Source organism: Macaca thibetana, chromosome 9, assembly GCF_024542745.1.
Source record: "Macaca thibetana thibetana isolate TM-01 chromosome 9, ASM2454274v1, whole genome shotgun sequence".
Taxonomy (NCBI): Eukaryota; Metazoa; Chordata; class Mammalia; order Primates; family Cercopithecidae; genus Macaca; species Macaca thibetana.
In genome coordinates this window covers 43,500,991-43,515,024 of record NC_065586.1, presented here as the reverse complement: position 1 = coordinate 43,515,024, position 14,034 = coordinate 43,500,991, and the positions used below count along the sequence as shown (strand labels likewise).

At 44.5% G+C, this 14,034-nt stretch overlaps 2 protein-coding genes across 3 annotated transcripts in view; both read left to right on the top strand.

Annotated features, from left to right (window-relative positions):
* Positions 1-14,034, top strand: part of LOC126963224 (mitochondrial import inner membrane translocase subunit Tim23) — a 901,060-nt gene that overhangs the window by 249,118 nt on the left and 637,908 nt on the right. The gene's annotated exons all lie outside the window — the stretch shown is intronic.
* Positions 1-14,034, top strand: part of CHAT (choline O-acetyltransferase) — a 59,623-nt gene that overhangs the window by 16,880 nt on the left and 28,709 nt on the right. For both annotated transcript variants that reach the window (XM_050805329.1, XM_050805328.1), the window contains exon 7: positions 1,690-1,867. In XM_050805329.1, the coding sequence (XP_050661286.1) occupies positions 1,690-1,867 (178 nt within the window). The remainder of the gene's footprint in view (positions 1-1,689; positions 1,868-14,034) is intronic.

Here is a 14,034-nt window from a genome sequence, read left to right as displayed (position 1 = left end):
ACCTACACATCTATTCTTTTCCATGCAGTCACCCAGGCCCTGGCCTTTCTGGAGACCACACACAGGCAGACAGTGTTACAGACTGACAAATAGGACCTTTCATGTGCCAGCCTGTGGGCTCGGCACTTAACATGCATTCATCCCACTTAATCCTCACAGTGACCCTGCAGAGGGGGCCTTAGGATCTCCGTGTGACAGTTGAGGACATGAGACTCAGACAAGTTAAGTGGTCTGCCCAAGAATGGGAAGGACTCCTAGGTCTGGCCAGTACCCCAAGGTCAAGGTCTACCTGCTGCAGCTCGGGTCCTCAGACTGGGTTCCACAGAGCCAACAAGGACCCATGGGTCCTGGGGGACAGGCTGAGCATGAGGGCTCCTGACCTCTTCCTTGGACCCACTGCACTATATATTCCATATATTGAGCTTCACATAAATATTTCCTCTGACAAACGGTTTTTGTTTTTGGTTTTGCTTTGCTAAAACCCAAGTTTGGCAGCCATCCCAGGGACCCCTGTGGTACTTGCTCTACAATGTGATTTTGGGCTCACCTCATGTTTTCAGTAAGTTGGGAGCTCTGTGGAGCCCTGACATCTGAGGGTGGCTGTGACCTCTTTTCCTAGATTTGAAGGCCATCTAGGAGCTCTTGTAGCCCACCTGACACCCTGGCCATAGCCCAAGGAAGTTTCCCCATCTTCATTCAAAAGTCAAGCCAAATATTTCCCAGTTCCCACAGGCCACCGTATCCACCTCTTCCAGACATGCTCTGGGACCCTGTACTGGACCAGGCCATAGAGACACTGCTAGGGAGTTGGAGGGGAAGGGAAAACAAGGTACTCATGTCAGTCAGCTGAAAAGGGTATCTTGACCTGGATCTAGGAATAGACCCTTCACAAAGCCTGAGGCTCTAGCCTTCAAAGCTACAAAATGATAGAACCACAGGGCTGACATACAAAGCACATGTAGGTACACATGTGAAGGCGCACACACACGCACACATGTGTAGGTGCACATGCACACATGGTGTGTGTTAGTGTTCCATTTTAATCTTCCTCTGCATATGATTGCTGGCTTGCTTTTTTTCCTCCACTCACCAGCGTGTTTAAGGCCCATCACTGTGGCTCTATCTATTGCTAATTCACTCTTTTCAATGGCTGGGTAGACATGCCTCAGACATATACACCACATTTCACTTAGCCATTCCCCTTCTGGAGAACAGTGAGGCTCTTGCTACCATTTTGCTGTTGCAAACAAGGTCGAGAGGCACATTCCTCGTGTCTTCTGGTACACACGGGTATGTTTCTCTAAGCCTCAGGATAAAATATGCATTTATAAGTGCAATTGCTTAGTCATAGACATGCACATTTTTAGTTTTCATAGACACTGCCCTCCAAGAGTAGCTGTGCCAATTTATCCTCCATTCCCCATAAACATAATGGATTCCGTGAACCATAAAAGCACATTTTCTTTCGGCTAAGTTTAATGTTGCCTTTTTTGATTGGGGGCAGCGAGGAATCCAGCACAGTCAACAGCCTTGGCTTGGTCCCTAAACTGAGACTGCTTAGAACCACCAAACACCTTGGGAACCTTGGGCCTGAGCATCCCTGTCCCAAGCTCACCTGTGAAGGCTGAGTGAAGGCCTGGTGCCACGGGTCACCCAACAAGTGACATGTTTGACCTGTTTACCCCACAGTTCTTTGTCTTGGATGTTGTCATTAATTTCCGCCGTCTCAGTGAGGGGGATCTGTTCACTCAGTTGAGAAAGATAGTCAAAATGGCTTCCAACGAGGACGAGCGCTTGCCTCCAATTGGCCTGCTGACGTCCGACGGGAGGAGCGAGTGGGCCGAGGCCAGGACAGTCCTCGTGAAAGGTCAGCCGCAGTGCCCAGCACATCTCCATGCCCATCTCATGCTCGTGCCCATCGGCTTTCCCCCCTCCAGGGTTGGGCCGGGGCCTCATCCCCATCAACCATAGTGCGGGAGCTCAGGGCCCACAGCATGTCCTGCAGCCAGCCACGGTGCCTTGCCACTGAAGGCACCTTTTATGCCTTCGTGTTCCATCTGACAGTATCTGGCTTTCTTGGTGGGACTAACTGGTGCTGGAACTAGGGATGTCTGGGAATATTGGGCGGGGCGGGGGAGTTAGCAGGGGGAAGGCTGGCTGCAAGTCAGCAGGTGTGTTTTCCTGGTGGGCGGCGCTCACAGAGTGGCTGGGGGAGCCCTCAGATGGGGGTGTGGGATGGAGCCTGCCTCCGGGAAAGTGCCTTTCACCTGATCTCTCCATCCTGGGACTCTTTTTCTTCAAGCTGCCCCTTATCTTGTGGCACTGTTCTTATGAAAGTGTCCAAGCATTCCCATAAGAAAGCCAGGAATATTCTTGAAAATTTCTCATCACCCTTCTGGAAACTACTTTTCAAACCCAAAGCTGGTCCTATTCCAGAAGCTGATGGAATGCCCTCCTTCCTTGCCCATGGTAGGGATACTGGAATGAGAAGCAAGACTTCTGTGAGTCTTTATTTGCCCCTCAGAATTTTACTGGGCCAGGTAATCTATTCAGACTTTCCACATCTGTTACTGAGGGCCCTGGGCTTGGCCCAGGGAGTATGGGAGACAAAGGAGATGAGGCCTCAACCCAGGAGCAGCCCCGTGATGGGAACGGGAAGAGAGGGCACGGGGAGGAGACTCACATCCAGGGGCATGCAGTGCTGACCCACTTCAGACAGGCGTCAAAAACGTGCTCCAGGACTTCAGAGAGGGGAGGGAGCCCTTCCGAGTGGGATTGTGAAAGGCTCTGTTAGAAGAGGTGGGAATGGAACAAAGCCCCATGCCATGAGTGAGAAAGGCTGGAGGGAAGGATGGTACCCAGGCAGGCAGACCCACCCTGGGCAAAGCCCGCCACCCAGCAGGGACACACCCACCTTACCCCCAGGGTGAGGAGGAGAGCAGCTGCCCAGTGAAGGTGGCCTGAGCCGGATGTACTGGGCCTAGCTGTCTGACAACAGCCACTTGCATTTTCTGGTCTCTCTCTAGAAGGGTCTTCCCCCAGATCCAGCTGGCTCCTTGCCCCATGCAGAGCTCAGCCCAGGTGTCCAGCCTCAGGCCCTCCTTGGGCATCCTTCCCACACACTCTGTCACTGTGGCCCATTCTCTTATCTTGACCCTGTTGCTCCCTCTCTGAGGACAGTTTTGAATTTGTTTGACAGATGCTGATTATTTGCCTTTCCCCTCACCTCCCACCCCCTGCCTATAGGTCAGAAGGACAGGGGCCTTGTCTGTTTGGTTTAATTTCTGAGAAACACAGTCGGGGCCCAGTTACATTTATTAAATAAAAGAGTGCAGGGTGATTAAAAATGCCAGGCCCCAGTCTTATTCCCCCACTTACCAATTAATTATTCTCTCATTCAACTATTGGGCACCTCCTGAATGCTGTCCTAAATAGGGGGCTGCAGGAGCCAAAGAGGGGTGTGAGAGCTGACTGCCCTCCCGGACCTAACCTTGTGCTGGAGAATTAATAACTTAGCATTCCGAAGTGAGTTAATTCCCTCAGGAGACCGTGGTGTAATCAAATCCCACTCTTCTCCCCTCCAGGGACAGAGACAGGCATGAAAATAATCGCCTCTGCCTCCAGCATAGTTTCTACTTTATTAGCAGGCCAGGCCCAAGACACACCCTTCAGGGCTGGCCGGATTGCCCTGAGGTCTGAGCACTTGGACTGCGGATCAGAATTGATTTGTTAATGGCACTTGATCTGGCTTTCTGAATGGAAGTGCTGTTTCTGAGGGAAATGCGACAGAAAGGAGGGGACACACGCACCTCCCCTTGGGTAATCTGATTAATCCAGTTAGCGTCAACTGTGTCATCTACACAACAGGAAACCAATTCTTCACAGATTCCCCCTCCCCAGAGCAATCCTGCCTATGGAACAGAAACAGAGAGACCATTTACAAAATGATTTCGTTTTCCCAGTGAAAGAGTATGGTAGCTTGGGCCAGGGCTGAGAGTGAAGCTGGAGAGACCAGTGGGGTCAAGGCCATCAGAAGCGAGAACAATTCCTGGGCTTTTTATCCAAGCCATGAGTGGATGTTGGTGCCTTTTAGTAAGATGGGAAACAGCGTTGGGGAGTGGGTGCAGGATGGAGAAATCATTGCCACACATGTTGGGCTCGAGTTGCTTGAGTCATCTGGGTGGAGACATCAAGCTTGATATATATGTTTGGAACCCAAGGGAGAGGTCAGTACAGAGCTATAAATTTGAGAGCCATCAGCACATAAATGATCCTTAAAGTCATGGACCTGGGTGAGATAATCTAGAAACAGAAGAAGAGGGGGCCTGGAGGTCAGGTAGAGAAAGATGCAAAGAGGATTGAGAAAGCAGCCCGTGAAGTAAAGGAAAGCCAGAAGAGTCAGCGATTCAAGACAGAGGGAGCGGCCAGCCACGTGGAATGCTCTGGAGAGCTCGAGGAGGAACAGGACACAGAAGACCCGGTTTGGCAACCCTGAAGTTGTCACTGGGCTTACTGAGGGTCAGACTGGAGTAGCAGGAGAACAAATGGTTGCACACTGACAGAAGTGGTCCAACAGCAGAAAGAAATTGTCGATGAGGCAGTCAATGAGTTGAACCAGGGAGTATGGTTGACTTTTTCCAGACATTTTGATACTAAAAGGAGCAGAAAAATGAGCGAGTTGCTGAAAGAGGACGATGAAGAGATAGGACATAAATGGAGGGGTGGAATTCTTGCAAAGGCAAAAGGAGATGGAACTCAGAAAATAAGAGGCCTTTGGTTGGTACAGGGTGAAATGGAAAGCTTGGGCCTGAGGCTGCAGAGGTAGGGGCATGCAGAGGCTCCCAACTGGTACCTCCTGGTCTCAGATCACTACCTTGAGATAAGAGGCAGGGAGTTGGATTCTGAAGACAAAATCGAATGTGTGAAATAGCCTCTTGCAAAGTGGGAAAGAAGACTTGAAAAACTTGATAAAATTTATGGACTATGTTGAGCTCATATATGAAGGTTCAAAGTGATACATTTTAGGAGAGGCTAATTAACATTGTTATGTGATCTTCCCCACCAATGCTCAGCTCCTCAGGTTAAGCCAGAGTTGGTGAGTGAAACTGGTGGGGATGGTGAAGGTGTGGCAGGGAATGGTCATGCTGGAATCTGAGCTGAGTAAGGAAGTGTGTTCAAGTCTGCTCAGGCAGGTTCAAGTCTGCTCAGGCAGCCATAACAAAGTACCACAGACTGGGAGACTTCAATAACAGACACTTGCTATCTTACAGTTTAGCAGGTGGGTCTCTCCTTGGCTTGTGGATGCCACCTTCTCCCTGTGTCTTCCTGTGGTCTTCCCTCTGTGCATATCTGCATCCTAATCTCTTCTTATAAGGTGACCAGTCATATGGGATTGGGCTTCACCCAAATGGCTTCATTTAACTTGTCTCTTTAAAGACAATTTGGGACAATCAAGACAATCCCATCTCCAAATACAATCACATTCTGAGCTTCTGGGAGTTAGGACTTCAACACAGGAATTTTGGAACGACACAATTCGGCCCATAAGAGGAATGAGGTGACAGACAGGGTAGATGACAGATGGTGAGAGCATAACAGGGCCAAGGGGTCTGGCTGTCTCAGTGACATGAGATGTATTCAGTGGGTATCAGAGGATGTGAACTAGAAAGTCAGGAATATGGTCAGAGTGTGAGATGCTTGGAACTGAGACTTTAGAGGTGGTGGGCTCCTGGTAGGGAGAAGTTCCCAGATGTGATATTGGCCATGGGCGCAGGGGTGAAACTGTCAAAGGTGTGGAGGTGGTGGAGCTGGGAGAAGATGGAGTCTGGGTGTCCACATGAATGCTCATGTTACCATAACGATGATTCCAGTAGCATGGGGGAAGCAGGTGAACTGAGAGCCCAGATATTCATGATGGGGACCTAGGAAGAGATGGGCGCAGCACAGAAACAAGGGGGATGATGGTGATGGGGGGTAAAAGCCTAACAGCTCCAGCTCCAAAGCAAAGTGGGATGAGGGAGGGGGAGTTGTTTAAAAGCAGCAACAGGGAGAAGGAAGCTGTCTACCCCACCTGGCCCTGGGGTGCATGAGTGTGAAGGAAAACAACAGCGTGCTTGAGAGGGTGGCAGGGCAGTGGGCACCTCAGGGGAGCAGCCCCTCGGGAAGTGTCACACTGCAGTTGAGGCAAAGTTAGGCGGGACACCTACAGAAGAGTTTAGCCATGCAGGGGAATGGCCTGTTTGAGACAGGCATGAAGGGCTCCAGAAGGAGGAAAGGAGAGGTGTGAGGACCACGTGCACTTAGGGGACACGTGGCCTGGGGAGTGGGGTGATGGGGGAGCCAGGGAGCCCCCAGAGTGGTTGCCCAGCCGTCTCTGTTGGGGCTTAGGTGCTTTCTGACCCACAGCAGTATCCTGATTAACTCCATGGAATGGGTTGGTCTATTTTAGGGGAGCATAGCTCCCAACCCTCTCAGCTGAAGCCCTAAGATCTTGCCCCCACTTCCTGGAGCCTGGGTACAGGGACAGTGCCCATGGGCACAGAGTCCAGGCAAGCACTTGCTGGCAGGAGGCCTTGGCCAAGCTGAGCTCCTCTCAGCCTCATGGGGGCCCAAAGCACCAGGATACACAGGCTAAACCAAAGCAGCAATTCAGAGTCCTGAGGGGCTGGGAGGCCACGTCCACAGAGGAACTTGGGGCTAAAGCCAGGTGTGCTGAGGCCAGTGTGACTCAGCCCTGATTGCAGACTGGGGTTGGATGATGACATCAGGATTGTCTAGGGCATTCCTTAATAAAACAAAATAAAACAGATTCCCGGGCCCCAGTGATTTTCCAGAGGGACAGAGTGGGGCCAAGGAGTCTATTTTTATAGTACTCTGGTGTTTTCACGTGCAGCCCAGCCTGGGACCTGCTTACTCGGATATTAGGAGTGCATCCAGGTCCCCCTCTGTGCTTGCTCTGTCCTGGGCACCTTCTGTCTTTCGTTACACCTGTGAGGTGGGATTTCATTCCCACTGAACCAAGGAAGAGGCTGCGTCTGTCTCCCTTAGGGGTGGCCGGTGGTGAAGCAGTGTCTGACACTGGAAGGGAGCGTCTACCTAGACAGCCTGAGATCTGCAGTGCCAAGGAGGCTGGGTGGGATTCTGAAGACAGGCTTGGGGCCTCAGAGGGAATCTACACACCCTGTTAGGACCTCCCTCCCCACCGCCTCGAAGCTGTGGCCTTCCTGAACCCAGGAGGAGCCAACCCTTTATCCTGGTCTGGAAATTTAATTAGACATTCGGCCCCGAGTCTGGGAGACTACAGCACTTGTCAATTTGTAGGAAAAGGATGGCCGCTTGGAGAGCCCCCCAGCCCGCTAGCTTTCCCGGGTGCTGCCATGAAGAGCCTGCGACCAGACCTCAGAGGCAGATGCTCTTCGTTTACACAGTCCCGTAAATATTTATCCCCGACAGTCAATTAGAGTTGAGCCACTGCTTGCAAGGAGGGAACTGACAGAAGGCGGCTACAGCTGCAGAAGGCCATGGTCATGGTTTACAAGAACCATTCAGGATGGGGGCATTTTGCTATTTACATATTGTCATCCAGAGCTAGGCATGTCTGCTGATTTTAAAACCAATTACACATTAGCACTAACAGCCTCCCTGATTTAATTGGCCCAGAAATACCTCCCGAGCTCTCAAGACTGAATGTGATTTTCTTGCTCTGGGAAAGGGCTGGGCCAATGCCTCCCTCCGTCAGTAGAAGAATGAAGGCCTTTGGGGACAAGAGCATCCAGGCAGGAAAGGCAAGTGGTCCAGGGCAAGAGGCCTACATTTGACTTACCGTGGCTGCTGTCTCCTGGGGCCTGGGGCCTGGGCTTCCTAGTCTATATGAAGATAGCAGTCTGCCCTGTGGGCAGGACCAAGGGGATGGGCTGTAAAGCAGATGGCCTGGCGCCTGGCACACAGAGGGTGTTGGCTAAATGGTAGCTCTTATTAGATTTGGGGATCACCCTGGGGATGCTTTGCCCAATGCCCACAAGCCCTCTGGAAAAATCTGGTGAACTTGAACATGAGTACTGTCCTTGTGGTCAGAGGCAGGGGCCCATGGGCCCTCGGGCTGCTTTGCTCTTTGCATGGAATCCTAATCCCTATGAACTCTGCGATGCATTTTGCTTTTCCTGGGCCATCCACATACCACTCTCTGTGTGCACACACACTGGGCTCCTCTATCTTTACCTTCTCCTGGTCACCATCTCTCTGGCCCTCGTTTTCCATTTTATGTGCAGCACAATAATGTTTGGGGTACAAGACAGCTGGGAGGTGGGTTTCTTTTTGTTTATGTTTTTATATCTCCTGCCTTTCTCCCCCACCATCCTTTCTGCCAGTTCTGGAAGCATTACAGCTCTTTATATCCTCTGCCTTTGTGGGAAGAGTGGTTAGAACCCAGAAGAAAGAGCACTTCTTGTTTCTTAAGTTCTTTTTTTTAAATTAAATTATACTTATTTTGGGATAACTGTAGATTAGCATCCAGTTGTAAGAAGCAATACAGAGATCTCACATGTACCCATCTTCCCCCAACGGTAGCATTTTCCAAAACTATAGTACAATATCACAACCAGGATACTGACATTGATACAGTCAAGATATGGAACATTCCATCACCACCAGGATCCTCATGCTGCTCTTTTATAACCACAAGCACCTCACCCCCTTCTTAACTCCTGGGCAACCACAAATCTGTTCTCTATTTCAATAATTTGATTGCTTCTGGAATATTATATACACAAAATCATATAGCATGTATGATGCAGGGACTGGCTTTTCTCAAACAGCATAATTCTCTGGATGGAGATTTATCCAAATTGTTGCATGTATCAACAGTTCTTTCCTTTTTATTGCTGAGTGATATTCCACAGTGCTAGGTATCACAGTTTCTTTCATTATTTACCTATCAAAGGACATCTGGGTTGTTTCCAGTTTCGAGCTGTTAAAAATAAAGCTACTGTGAACATTTGTGTACAGGTTTTCGTGTGAACCTATGTTTTCACTTACTGGAAAAAAATGCCCAGGAATGAAATTTCTAGGTCACACCATAGTTGTATGTTTAGTTTTTTAAGAAACTGCTAAAATGTTTTCCAGAGTGACTGTACCATTTTACATTCCTGTCAGCAATATATGTATAATCCAGTTTCTATGCATCTTCACCAGCATTTGGTGTTGTCACTATTTTTTATTTTAATCATTTTGATAGATGTGAAGACAATGTAATCCACCACATTAACAGACTAAAGAAAAAAATAATATGATTAATCAATACAGTAAAAGCATTTGGCAAAATTCAACATCCATTCATGATAAAATCTCTTAGCGAACTAGGACCAGAAGGGAACTTCCTCAACCTGATACGGAACATCTACAAAAAGCTTATAGCTAACATCTTATTTAAAGGTGAAAGACTGAATGCTTTCCCCCTAAGATTAGGAATAAGAGGATACCTACTCTTACCACTCTGTTTAACACAGTACTGGAGTTCTGGTCAGTGCAGTAAGGCAAGAAAAGGCAATAAAAGGGATACTGATCAGAAAGAAAAAAAATAAAATGATCCCTATTTTCATGACATGATTATGTATGTAGAAAATAGTAGCAAATCTACAACCCCAAAAATGCCTAGAATAAATGAATTCAGCAAGGTTGCAATATAAAAGATTAACGTACAAAACTCAATTATAGTCTTTCACCTTTAAATATGATGTTAGCTCTAAGCTTTTTGTAGATGTTCTTTATTAAGTCAAGGAAGTTCCCTTCTGGTACTAGTTTAATAAGAGATTTTATCATGAATGGATGTTGAATTTTGTGAAATGTTTTTACTCTATCAGTTAATATAATCATGTTATTTTTTTCTTTAGTCTGTTAATGTGGTGGATTACATTGATTGATTTTCAGATATTGAACCAGCCTTGAATCCCTGAAATGAGCCCCAGTTGGTCATGGTGTATAATTCTTTTCATATATTGCTTAATTCTACTTGCTAATATGTAGTTCAATATTTTCTGCATCTATATTTGTGAGGGCCACTAGTCTATAGTTGGTTCGGTTTTTTGTTTGTTTGTTGTACTGTATTTCTCTTCTTTTGGTATCAGGATACCAGGTTCATAAAATAAATTGGGAAATGTTCCCTCCTCTTATATTTTTTGAAAGAGATTGTATAAATATGGTATCAATTCTTCCTTAAATGTTTGGTAGAATTCGTCAGTGAAATTATTTGGGCCTGGAGATTTCTTTTTGGGGAGTTTTAATGTTGCTAATTCAATATCCTTAACTCATTTATGCCTAGTGTTCCATTATTAGAACTCTAAGCTTGTGGGAGTTATTTATATCCTACTGCTTAAGGTCATCACCAAGGTCTGATTTTTCACAAAAAAATTTGCAACCTCCAGCATAAATGGGTTAATAATTATAGGGCTATTCAAATAATCATAATATTCAATGCATTGTGATAGCTTATACTTTTCAAGGGATTTCATGTAAGTTGTCAGATTTACGTGTATAGAATTGTTCATAGTATCCTCTTATTATACTTTTGATGTCTGCAGGATCTGTAGTAATATCTTGTTTCATTCCTGATATTGGTGGTTGTGTCTTTCTCTCTCTCTCTCTTTTTTTTTTTTTTTTTTTGTCAGTCTCGCTATAAATTTGATTGGCCTTTTAAAATAACTACCTTTCTTTTTGTTGATTTTTTTCCTGTTTTCAGTTGTACTGATTTCTGCTCTTTATTATTTCCCTCATCTTGCTTGCTTTGGGTTTTTTTCTGCTCTTCTCTTTCTAGGTTCTCCAGGTAAGAAATTATTGATTTGAGACTTTTCTAATGTAAGCATTTAATGCTATAAATTTTCCTCTCATCAATACTTTAGCTGTATTTCACAAATTTTCATTTGGTGTATTTTAGTTTTCATTTATTTCAGTGTATTTTTTAAAATTTCCCTTAAAACTCTGATATGGTTTGGCTCTAAATCTCCACCCAAATCTCATCTCGAATTGTAATCCCCGCATGCCAAGGCAGGGACCCAGGTGAGAGGTGATTGGATCACGGAAGCGGTTTCCCCCATGCTGTTCTCATGACAGTGAGTGAGTTCCCAGGAGATCTGATGGTTTAAAAGTGCTTGGCAGTTCCCCCCTTGTTCTCTGTCTCTCCTGCTGCCATGGAAAAAAGGTCCTTGTTTCCCCTTCTCGTTCTGCCGTGATTGTAAGTTTCCTGATGCCTCCCCAGCCGTGCAAAACTGTGAGTAAAATAAACCTTTTAATTCATAAATTACCCAGTCTCAGGTAGTTCTTTATAGCAGTGTGAAAACAGACTAATACAGACTCCCTCTTTGACCCGTTAATTGTTTAGAAGCATGTTGGTTAGTTTCCAAATGTTTGGAACTTTTTACGTTATTTTTCTGTTACTGATTTCTACTTCGATTCCACTGTGGTCAGATAACACATTTTGAATGACTTTAATTCTTTTCAATTTGTTGAGGGTTGTTTTATGGCCCTGGATATAGTCTATCTTGGCATATGTTCCATGGGTATTTGAAGAGAATGATTGATGATATTGTTGATTTCTTGTACGTCCTTGCTGAATTTCTGTCTAGTTGTTCTAACAATTGTTGAGAGCAGTGTTACAGTTTCCAAGTACAATTGTGGATTTGTGTATTTCTCCTTTCAGTTCTGTTAGAGTTTGTTTAACATATTTTATAGTATGCTTGGTACAGATGCATTTAGGGTTGCCATGTCTTCTTGGAGGATTTATCCTTTACTTTTATATAATGCCCTTCTATGTCTCTGGTAAATTTTCTTTGCTCAAGTGTACTTTACCTGAAGTTAAGATAGCCATTTCTGCTTTCTTTTGATTAATGTTTGCATGCTATATGTTTTTCCTTCCTTTTACTTATAACCAATCTATATCATTATATTTGATGTGCATTTCTTGTAGACAGCATATAGCTGGGGTAATGTTTTATAATATATTCCATCAATCTCTGTCTTCTAATTGGTGTATTTAGAACATTTACACTTTACATAATTATCAATGTGTTAGGGCTTAACTCTTACATTTTAGTTTTTGTTTTCCAATTATTGTTCTCTTTTTCTTGCCTTCCTGTGGGTTACATGAATATTTTTTAGAATTCAATTTTGGTTTACCTGTAACTTTTTTAGTATTATCTGATTGTATAGCTTTTTCTAACAGTTTCTATAAGTATTACCTTGTATATACATAACTTATCACAGTCTATTAGTGTTGAAATGTTACCAGTTCTAGTGAAGTGTAGAAAGCTTACCACCTTTTATTCTCCTTTGTTTATAATACACTTGTCTTAAATATTATCTCTATATACATTTAGAACCACATCAGGCAATTTTATGATTTTTGCTTCAACACTGAAACATAGTTTAGAAGACTTGAAAGGAGAATGAAAATGAATTTATTTACTCAGATATTTACCCTTTCTATTGTTCTTTCTTTCTTCTTGATGTTCCAGTGTTTCTCTTTTTATCATTTCCTTTCTTTAAAAAAAAAACTTTCTTAGGGGCCAGCTGCGGTGACTCACGCCTATAATCCCAGCACTTTGGGAGGCTGAAGTGGGTGGATCATGAGGTCAGGAGCTCAAGACCAGCCTGGCCAAGTAGAGACAAACCCTGTCTCTACTAATAATACAAAAATTAGTCTGGTGTGCTGGTGGGCACTTGTAATCCCAGCTACTCAGGAGGCTGAGGCAGAGAATTGCTTGAACCTGGGAGGCGGAGGTTGCAGTGAGCCAAGATTGGGCCACTGCATCCTCCAGCTTGGGCGACAGCGAGAGACTCCATCGCAAAAAACAAAAACAAAAACAAACAAAGAAACCTACTTTCTTTAGCCATTCTTTCAGGATATGTCTGCTTGGCATAAATTCTCTTAGTTTTCTTCATATGAAAATGTTTTGATTTCCCCCTCTTCATTTCTGAAGGATATTTTTTCTTATAGAATTCTGGATTGATAGTTCTTTTTTTTTCAGCGCTTACAAAATATTACGGCGATTCCTTCTGATCTTCATGGTTTCTGATAAAAAAAAAAATCTGCTGTTGTCCTAGTTGTTTTCTCCTATAGTATGTGTGTGTGTGTGTGTGTGTGTGTGTATGGATGTGCGTGTATATATGTGTGTATATGTATATGTAATACACACACATATATATGTGTGTGTGCATATATATATATATATATATATATATATAAAATCATTTCTCTCTTGCTGCTTTCAAGATTCTTCCTTCGTCTTTAGTTTTCAAAAGTTTGACTATGGTATGTTTTGGTGTATATTTCTTTGAATTAATCGTGTTTGGGGTTAACTTATCTTCCTGAATCTTTAGATGTGTGTCCTTTGCCAAATTTGGGGATGTGTTAGCCATTATTTCTCTGAGTCCTTTCTGCTCTGCCCTCTTTCTCCTCTCCTGGGAATTTGGTGACATAAACATCATCTTTTGTCTCAAAGGCACTTAGACTCTGTTTCTTCTCCCCCAGTCTAATCAGTGTTGTTCTGTCTTCAGGTTCACTGATTCTTTTCTCTTCTCCCGAGGTTCTACTGCTGAGTCCATCCACTGTGCTTTTTATATTGGTTATTCTATTATTCAGTCCTAACATTTCTATTTGGTTCTTCTTATATCTTCTATTTTCTTGCTGAGAATTTCTGTTTCTTTGTGGAGACTTCTTTTTTCTTTTTCTTTTTTCATTTGTTTCAAATGTGTTAAAATTGCTTGTTGAGGCTTTTTTATAACTGCTTTTTATTTATTTTTCTTTTAATTTTCATTTATTTATTTATTTATTTACTTACTTACTTATTTATTTGAGATGGAGTCTCACTCTGTTGCCCAGGCTGGAGTGCAGTGGCGTGCTCAATGCAGCCTCCACCTCCCGTGTTCAAACTGAGATTTTCCTAGTTCTTGGTAGAATGAGTGATTTTCTGTTGAAACTTGGATATACTGTGTTATGAGACTTGGGATCTTATTTAAGCATGTTTTAGCTGGCTTCCTCTGACA